The sequence below is a fragment of the Pelophylax lessonae genome, assembly GCF_965119305.1.
Source record: "Pelophylax lessonae genome assembly, chromosome: 3".
Taxonomy (NCBI): domain Eukaryota; kingdom Metazoa; phylum Chordata; class Amphibia; order Anura; family Ranidae; genus Pelophylax; species Pelophylax lessonae.
In genome coordinates this window covers 602116643-602126388 of record NC_138770.1, presented here as the reverse complement: position 1 = coordinate 602126388, position 9746 = coordinate 602116643, and the positions used below count along the sequence as shown (strand labels likewise).

Sequence of the window (9746 nt, the reverse complement as noted above, 5' to 3'; positions counted from 1 at the left end):
TTGACTAAAATGCCATTTTAGTTTTAGTCGTATTTTAGTCTTAAGACTAAAATGCCATTTTAGTTTTAGTCGTATTTTAGTCATCTGAATTGTGTTAGTCGACGAAAATGTTTTAGTCGGTTTTAGTCGACGAAATTAACACTGATATAAAGGTCAGTCTTATCTATTTTTCAGTTCAGCTCAGTCAGAGCTATTTTTGCTTCAGTGACTAATAGCAGATGGAGGTTTATGCCATTCTGGAATATATTTATATTATTCATACTTTTCTTTCTTTCTAGATTCATACTTTGTTTCAAGTGTTTATTACCGTCCCCTTTGGTGTTGTTTATCTTTGGGGGTGCCCTTTATTCTTGTATCTGCTGTTCAGGGTCATCATTGATGAATTATATTTCAGTGTTTACTATTATTGGGTGTGTACATTTAGGTTTAAAGTAATTGTTGGGGTCCTTAGCTCTGGCCCCTTTTGCCTGCTTTGTTCCCCCAAGGCATTTCCCTCGCTCTTCTTTTTCCTCCCTCCCCCTTTTTTTTCTTCTTCTCCGCTCTTCTTTTTTTTTTCTTCTCCTCCAGATCCTTTGCCCTCTGCTCCATGTATTTGTTCATATGTATTCTATCTCACGTTGGTGCTGAGTGTTTTTAAATATTTTAGCTGGTCATCTTGAAGCGTAAATCCTGAGGAAGCAAATTTCTGCGAAAAGCGTTGATTCCATACACTTGTTTGTGTTTGTACTTTTTTGTAACACTGCACTATTTGCTTGATACAACCAGAATGTCTTTTGATATGTTTTTAAGTGATGGCACTTATTTTTAATGAAATGGAATAAATAAAGACTTTTACGGAGTTAAAGGGTAACTCCCCTTTCCCGGGGAAAAAAATAGCAAATAAAGAAAAAAATAACATAGCGTACAGTATACAATTGCGACACAAGTCATATTGTAATTGAATGTTATTAAAAATTACCTTTCCTTTTCAATCTTCAGCTCTGTATTTTCTAAAAATGCTTTGTAATATGGCTACCTGAGGTGTTCTTTGTGTACTGACCACACCCCAGAAACATAATTTCCTGCTTGTGTGATTGGCTCACCAATTTTCCTAGAAGTCTGCACTAAGATACAAGTCAGATTTCAGGCATCCCCTGCAACAAAAATGTAATGTAAATGTAATTTTTGGTGAGATACTTCAAAAAGGAAATCACGGCTAAAGAATGCAGACCAAGCCACTTTTCTCATTAGAGCCCTGCAGGTGCACAACTGACTGATAATTATAAAAACCACTCCCATTAGACTCACTTTCCCACACGAATACAGACAAACAGAATAACAAAAGTTAGGAATCTGCAACAAAGTTTGTTATAATCCTTGTAATGTACATAGATCACCCAGAAGGGTATGTTTTTTTCTCAACAAAAGTGGAGTTAAGCTTTAAATTTTTTGTTTCTTTTTCCCATTTTCTGGCACCCATAAAGTCTCCCCATTTCCCCGGATTGTAGAGGGGGGTCTGCTGCTCCCTTTTTAACCACTTGCTGACGACTCTATAGCTTTTTTACTGCTACGGGACGGCAGCTGTGCGCAGGATCACATATATATATATTTATATAGATTTTGCTTTATGTTTTTGGATCATTGTCTTGTTGGAAGACAAATCTCCTTCCCAGTCTCAGGCCTTTTGCACTCCATCAGGTTTTCTTCCAGAATGGTCCTGTATTTGGCTCCATCCATCTTCCCATCAATTTTAACCATCGTCCCTGTCCCTGCTGAAGAAAAGCAGGCTCAAACCATGATGCTGCCACCACCATGTTTGACAGTGGGGCTGGTGTGTTCAGGGTGATGAGCTGTGTTGCTTTTACGCCAAACATAACGTTTTACATTGTTGCCAAAAAGTTTGATTTTTGGTTTCATCTGACCAGAGCACCTTCTTCCACATGTTTGGCGTGTCTCCCAGGTGGCTTGTGGCAAACTTTAAATTACACTTTTTATGGATATCTTTAAGAAATGGCTTTCTTCTTGCCACTCTTCCCTAAAGGCCAGATTTGTGCAGTATATTGCTATTGCTATTGTTGTCCTATGGACAGAGTCTCCCACCTCAGCTGTAGATCTCTGCAGTTCATCCAGAGTGATCATGGGCCTCTTGGCTGCATCTCTAATCAGTCTTCTCCTTGTATGAGCTGAAAGTTTAGAGGGACGGCCAGGTCTTCGTAGACTTGCAGTGGTCTGATACTCCTTCCATTTCAATATTATCGCTTGGACAGTGCTCCTTGGGATGTTTAAAGCTTGGGAAATCTTTTTGTATCCAAATACGGCTTTAAACTTCTCCACAACAGTATATCGGACCTGCCTGGTGTGTTCCTTGTTCTTCATGATGATGCTCTCTGCGCTTTAAACAGACCTCTGAGACTATCACAGTGCAGGTGCATTTATACAGAGACTTGATTACATACAGGTGGATTCTATTTATCATCATTAGTCATTTAGGTCAACATTGGATCATTCAGGGATCCTCACTGAACTTCTGGAGAGAGTTTGCTGCACTGAAAGTAAAGGGGCTGAATAAATTTGCACGCCCAATTTTTCAGTTTTTTATTTGTTAACAAAGTTTGAAATATCCATTAAATTTCGTTCCAGTTCATGATTGTGTCCCAATTGTTGTTGATTCTTCACAAAAAATTACAGTTTTATATCTTTACGTTTGAAGCCTGAAATGTGGCAAAAGGTTGCATACTTTCGCAAGGCACTGTATATATATATATATATATATATATATATATATATATATATACGTGATTCTGCATTTCCGCGTGCAGGGGGAGCACACATGCAGCCAGCAGTCGCTATTGCTGTTATAATTCACAGCAGAAGCCGAGCTTGATGTCCTTCGCACCTGGCGTTTGTCAGTAAAACACAGAGAACTGAGATATGCCTTGTTTATATAGTGACAGGGGGTCCTCCACCCCAAACTCGCTCATCCATGTCTTTATGGACCTTGCTTTGTGCACTAGTCCAAATCAATATGGGGATTATGGTTTGGGGTTGTTTTTCAGGGGTTGGGCTTGTCCCCTTAGTTCCAGTGAAGGAAAGTCTTAAGACGTCAGCATACCAAGACATTTAGGACAATTTCATGCTCCCAACTTTGTGTAAACAGTTTGGGGATGGCCCCTTCCAGTTCCAACATAACTGCGCACCAGTGCACAAAGCAAGGTCCATAAAGACACAGATGAGAAAATTTGGGGAGGAGGAACTTGACTGGCCTGCACAAAGTCCTGATCCCAACCCGATAGAACACCTTTGGGAAGAATAAGAGCGCCTTCTCTCCAACATCAGTTACTGACCTCACAAAAGTGCTTCTGGAAGAATCGTCAAACATTCCCATAGACACACTCCTAAACCTTGTGGATAGCCTCAATATTGAATCCTATGGACTAAGACTGAGATGCCATTAAAGTTCATGTGCGTGTAAAGGCAGGCGTCCCAATACTTTTGGTAATAGTGCGTGTGTGTGTGTGTATATATATATACAGTGTATATATATATATACAGTATATATATATATATATATATATATATATATATATACAGTATCTCACAAAAGTGAGTACACCCCCACAATTTTGTAAATATTTTATTATATCTTTTCATGTGACAACACTGAGGAAATGACACTTAGCTACAATGTAAAGTAGTGAGTGTACAGCTTTTATAATAGTGTAAATTTGTTGTCCCCTCAAAATAACTCAACACGCAGCCATTAATGTCTAAACTGCTGGCAACAAAAGCGAGTAGACCTCTAAGTGAAAATGTCCAAATTTGGCCCAAAGTGTCAATATTTTGTGTGGCCACCATTATTTTCCAGCACTGCCTTAACCCTCTTGGGGATGGAGTTCACCAGAGCTTCACAGGTTGCCACTGGAGTCCTCTTCCACTCCTCCATGACTACATCACAGAGCTGGTGGATGTTAGAGAGCTTTCGCTCCTCAACCTTCTGTTTCAGGATGCCCCACAGAGGCTTAATAGGGTTTAGGTCTGAAGCCATGTTTGACCAGTTCATCACCTTTACCCTCAGCTTCTTTAGCAAGGCAGAGGTGTGTTTGGGGTCATTATCATGTTAGAATACTGCTCTGCGGCCCAGTCTCCAAAGAGAGGGGATCATGCTCTGCTTCAGTATGTCACAGTACATGTTAGCATTCATGGTTCCCTCAATGAACTGTAGCTCCCCATTGCTGGCAGCACTCATGCAACCCCAGGCAATGACACTCCCACTACCATGCTTGACTGTAGGCAAGACGCATTTGTCTTTGTACTCCTGCCCTGGTTGCCACCACACAGGCTTGACATCATCTGAACCAAATAAGTTTAACTTGGTCTCATCAGACCACAGGACATGGTTCCAGTAATCCATGTCCTTGGTCTGCTTGTATTCAGCAAAAAGTTTGTGGGCTTTCTTGTGCATCATCTTTAGAAGAGGCTTCCTTCTGGGATGACCAATCAGACCAATTTGATGCAGTGTGTGGCTTATGTTCTGAGCACTGACAGGCTGACGCCCTACCCCTTCAACCTCTGCAGCAATGCTGGCAGCACTCATACGTCTATTTCTCAAAGACAACCTCTGAATTTGACGCTGAGCATGTGCACTCAACTTCTTTGGTCGACCATGGCGAGGTCTGTTCTGAGTAGAACCTGTCCTGTTAAACCGCTGTATGGTCTTGGCCACCGTGCTGCAGCTCAGTTTCAGGGTCTTGGCAATCTTCTTATAGCCTAGGCCATCTTTATGTAGAGCAACAATTATTTTTTTCAGATCCTCAGAGTTCTTTGCCATGAGTGAGAGCGATAACACCAAATTTAACACACCTGCTTCCTATTCACACCTTAAACCTTGTAACAGGTAATGAGTCACATGACACCGGGGAGGGAAAATGGCTAATTGGGCCCAATTTTGACATTTTTATTTAGGGGTGTACTCACGTTTGTTGCCAGTGGTTTAGACATTAATGGTGTGTGTTGAGTTATTTTGAGGGGACAGCAAATTTACACTGTTATACAAGCTGTACACTTTACATTGTGGCAAAGTGTAATTTCTTCAGTGTTGTCACATGAAAAGATATAATAAAATATTTACAAAAATGTAAGGGGTGTACTCACTTTTGTGAGATATATATATATATATACACACCTATTTTATGACTTTCTGTTGGATTGTGTCTATGTTCGATCTTCATAGTCCACCTGCATGTAAGAATGTAGCAACCCTCTCTTGCTTGCTCCTGAAAAGGACTATGGACTATGGGATTTGTAGTGTGCATAGAGCAGTGTATGAAAAAGCATTGAATGTGCACTACTCCTTTCAAACAAATAGAAGCGAGGGGGAAAAGTTGAGATTTGGTAACTTTTGGAGGACAGTACAAGGAGGAAGAAAAACACAGTCAGAAACGATTTAATGAAAAAATGGTATTAGTGGATATGTATGGATAATTTTTGGACAATAAGAATATAATTTAGTGTCACTTTAATATTGCACAGTGCATCAATTCTGATCACTTTTTTCTGACAGTTCAGATCATAAGACTCAATGCTTTGATATGTCTGTCTCCTCAAACCTGACCCAGTGTCCTATGACTCCCGTCTCACTATCATGGTTGATCATTTGATATTTTCCATATGCGGAACGTCTGTTCCCTGACCCAGATAACAACACATAATTCAGAGACACAACATGAGCCCCCTTTGTTGCAGCTACAAAAGGTTGTTAAATTTGTGGCAGTGGGCTTGAAAAGAACATTTGACTTGGATCAGAGTGACTTTGTGGACCAGTACGCCCGTGAAAATGCAATATTCATCCATACAGCGTTAAAGAGCATCACAAATTGTTTGAGCTGACAAGGCTGAAGTTCCTGCCAAATGCAAACGTACTTTGTGCTAATAATCATTGGCTTCAGGAGAGGGCTGTGACTGCTCCTCCCCATCAAGTAAGAAACCTAAACTTGACAAGTTAAACATATAGTACAGTGTCAGATATAACTGAGATACTGCTGAGCTGGTGAACTGGCAGGGACTGATCGCTTGCATTTGACTTACTGGTGGATAAAGAAAAAGGGCCTTTGTAATCAACGATGGCTCCATCTCCGCAGGATGCAACACGTTTGGGGGAGTCTGTGGATGAACTTTTATTTTTCGTAAATGGAAAAAAGGTATAAAAGGCTACTTTTTAGATTAAAATATTTATCTATTATTATTATTATTATTATATATTTTAGGAGTTAAGATAAATGTTAGGATACTAAAAAGGGCCATATAGGCAAAACACCCAAAAACATTTACCCGACTGTCTGTCAGGTTTTCTGACATGCAATCTCACAGATGAGTGACAGGTATCTTTCCAAACACCTATTAGGCTGGTTGTCATTCTTTGAAATTCTAATGTTCCAGGGAATGACAGCTTATCGTTGATAGGCTGCCATTGCTGAGATCTCTTTTTGAAAATGCTTGTTGCCTGGCTATTATGTTGATGCCAAGGGTTCAATGCTTCTTTAGTCACTGACCTGGAACAAATATACAAATCGAGCATTTTGACTGGTCCCTGTTTTCACTAGGTGCATGCTTGTTCCAGGCCAAGCCAGTCAACTAGTATTTTAACCACTTTACCACCGGAGGATTTTCCTGCTAAAAGACCAGGGGTTATTTTGCGATTTTTTACTGCGTGACTTTAACGGACAATCGCGCGGTCGTGCGACGCTGTACCTAAACGAATTTCACGTCCTTTTTTTCCCACAAACAGAGCTTTCTTTTGGTGGTATTTGATCACCTGTGCGATTTTTTGATCACGCGCTATAAACAAAAAAAGAGCGTAATTTTTGCAAAAACAATATTTTTCACTTTTTTTTATATGAAATTCCCCCCAAAAAAAATGTAAAAATCAAAATTTTTTAAAATTTTCGGCCAATTTGTTTTACGCTACCTATGTTTGGTAAAAAAAATCGCAAAAAGCGTATTTTGATTGGTTTGCGCAAAAGTTATCGCGTTTACTAACAAAGGGAAAGATTTTTGTCATTTTTGGTGTTTTTTTTTTTAACGAGTAATGGCGGCGATCTGCGATTTTTTTTGCGGTACTGCGACATTGCGGCGGACAGATCGGACCCTTGACTGACATTTTTGACACTTTTGGGGGTACCAGTGACATTACTGCAGTAATCAGTGCTATATATATGCACTGTTACTGCAAAAATGACACTGGCAGGGAAGGGGTTAACAGTATTGGACAGGGAGGGGTTAAGTGTGTCCTAGGGGCGTGATTCTAACTGTGTAGGGACATGGCTACTAGTGTAAAAACAAAGATCAACAGTTCTACATAGTAGAACTGTTTGATCTTCACTTTTACACAGGGAGAACTGACAGGTGGCTTGTTTACACAAGCCGCTCTGTCTTTCTCCCGCTGTAGCGGCGATCGTAGTGTGACCGGCGGACATCGGGTCCGCCAGTCACACTCCCGCACTCCTCCGTGAACGAGCCGAGGCGGGCGCGCGCCTCGGCGGGCGCGCGCCCGCCCGCTATTGGCTCTGGAAGGAGTGACAGGCGAGCGACGTAGACCTACGTCACTCTGCCTGGCCGGGGCCGACTGCCGCAGTAAATATACTGTGCGCAGTCGGCAAGCGGTTAAAAAGTGATAGCAGTAGTAGTGATAACATTAGAAACGAAAGCAGACCGTACGTTATTACTGTCTTCATTAGGCTTCTCAGGGTAATTTGTCAGGTATGTGGTGCCGTTGACTAGATAGAAGATCTTATGGAAGAAGAGTCAGGGAGTAACTGACCTATTATTACACAATTTTCTGTAATGTATACAAGTACCAGGACATGTAAGTGATCCAAGCATTGTTTGTGATAAATTAGTCATTTTAGATTTTTAACATGTTTTTGTGTATTTAAAGACATTTTTAGCATTCTGATTAGTCAGCTGCTGTTTTTAGGATGTATTCCTCTTTGCTAGGATATGCTAAAATAAAAATAAATAAATAAAAGGGTGTGATAGGTTTGGCATTTTCTATAACATTTTTTCTGCAAAATGTTTTTGTTACCTTTTAGTGGGTTTCAACTTTTAAATGTGTAAACTTAAAAGAGAAGTATAGAGTTCTTTTTTTTTTATAATCATACTTACCTAGCTTGATACAGCATCATTCAGATGCTGCATCTGTCCCCCGCCAGCTCTAACACTGCAGATCGCTCGGTTCTCAGGGTTCCCCCGAGCCGAGAGGTAGTGATTGTTAGTCATCTGCTCTCTGCTCTGACTCCTGGAGCTGGCTCAGGCTCTCAGCGGTTTGCCAGGTGCCAGTCCAGGTATGTGGGTGGACAGAGGCGGCTCTAGACTTTTTGAGGCCTTAGGCGAAATTAAAATATGAGGCCCCCCTTGCGCGATAAAACCCCAGGCGCCCCAGGGAGCTAGGTAAGAGGCACCGTGACCCAAGGACTCGAGAGCCATGTTTATGCCACGGTCTTATCTTCAGCAGAACTTCTGCTGAAGATAAGACCGTGGCATAAACATGGCTCTCAGTCAAGTCCTTGGGTCACGGTGCCTCTTACATAGCTCCCCCCATGGGTATAAAAAAGGAGATCTCCATAGTGAGGTACCTTCCAGTTATTTTATTCAAAGATCAGCTTCCCCTCTGCCCTAGCAAATGGGTGCGTGCGCTCCTGCAAAGCGACATATGGGCACATCATTTTGCGGAATCTGCCAACCTGCAGTATATGTTTTGGTGGCTGGTCAGCAAGTGCTAAAAGATAGGGGGGAAAAGAGAAACCCCATCTGATATATTTTATTTTTATATATATATATATTTACACTCACACACACACAGAGTTTGGTCAGAAATATGGTACACTTCATGAATCGCAGGTGTCAAAGTGACGACATGTTTTGCATTCAAAGCAGAAGTAATGTAACAGGGGACGGTAGGTGGTATTACATATACTTCAAATATACAAAGAATACTGGACACACCAAACTGGATTAATAATGTCTCTGCAGCCTTTTTTTTATTGGTTTTTAAAAAAATTAACAATTCACTAACTCTTTTAACCACTTCAGCTCCAGAACATGTTACCCCCTCTATGCAGAAGTGCAGGCAGTCTACACACCATTCATCTGGGATCTGGCACCTTATTAAAGCTGTGACACTGTGACAGGCGTTATTCCCTTGAATTGTCCAGTGAGTTGGGGGGGATTGAGAGGGGAGCACTGAGTGAATGCACTGGTCTGGATATAAAATAAATTGTGAGGAATCCATCTGAGCACAGAGCACTTATATAAAGAAAAAAACATACCATTGGGTTGTCATAAGATAAGAAGCAATAGCATGATTCATAATGAAGCAGAAGCACTGAGCACTTTATTATTTTTTTTAATCTAATTTTTTCAATTGCAAAGGATTATAGAACGTTTCCCATATTAATTATATTTTTCATTTCAAGCCAGCCTGGAATGGTACTTATAACTTAAATATTCAAATTTCAGGAGGATGACAGGTGTCAGGACAGTCCTCTGCAGCTGCAGGCGGCGGCTGGCTGCCTCTTGGACAGGACAGGCCTTCTTTTTGCAGTCAGTCACCCACTCTGAGTCCTCCAGCTCCAGTCCTTACCTTTTCGTCTTCTTCTTCTGGTCTGCTCTTATCTTCAAGTTCTCCTCATGGTACCGATGCTGGGAGAATGCAGAGGAGGGGTTACGTGACATCACGTCGTGACGTCATCGCTATCCCGGACCATGATTCG

The 9746-nt window shown here is 41.1% G+C and overlaps 1 protein-coding gene across 2 annotated transcripts in view; it reads left to right on the top strand.

Moving 5' to 3' along the window:
- The first annotated feature begins 5708 nt into the window (after positions 1 to 5708).
- XDH (xanthine dehydrogenase) overlaps positions 5709 to 9746 on the top strand; it is an 897187-nt gene continuing 893149 nt past the window's right edge. For both annotated transcript variants that reach the window (XM_082252550.1, XM_082252549.1), the window contains exon 1: positions 5709 to 6176. In XM_082252550.1, the coding sequence (XP_082108676.1) occupies positions 6099 to 6176 (78 nt within the window). In that variant the 5' untranslated portion in view covers positions 5709 to 6098. The remainder of the gene's footprint in view (positions 6177 to 9746) is intronic.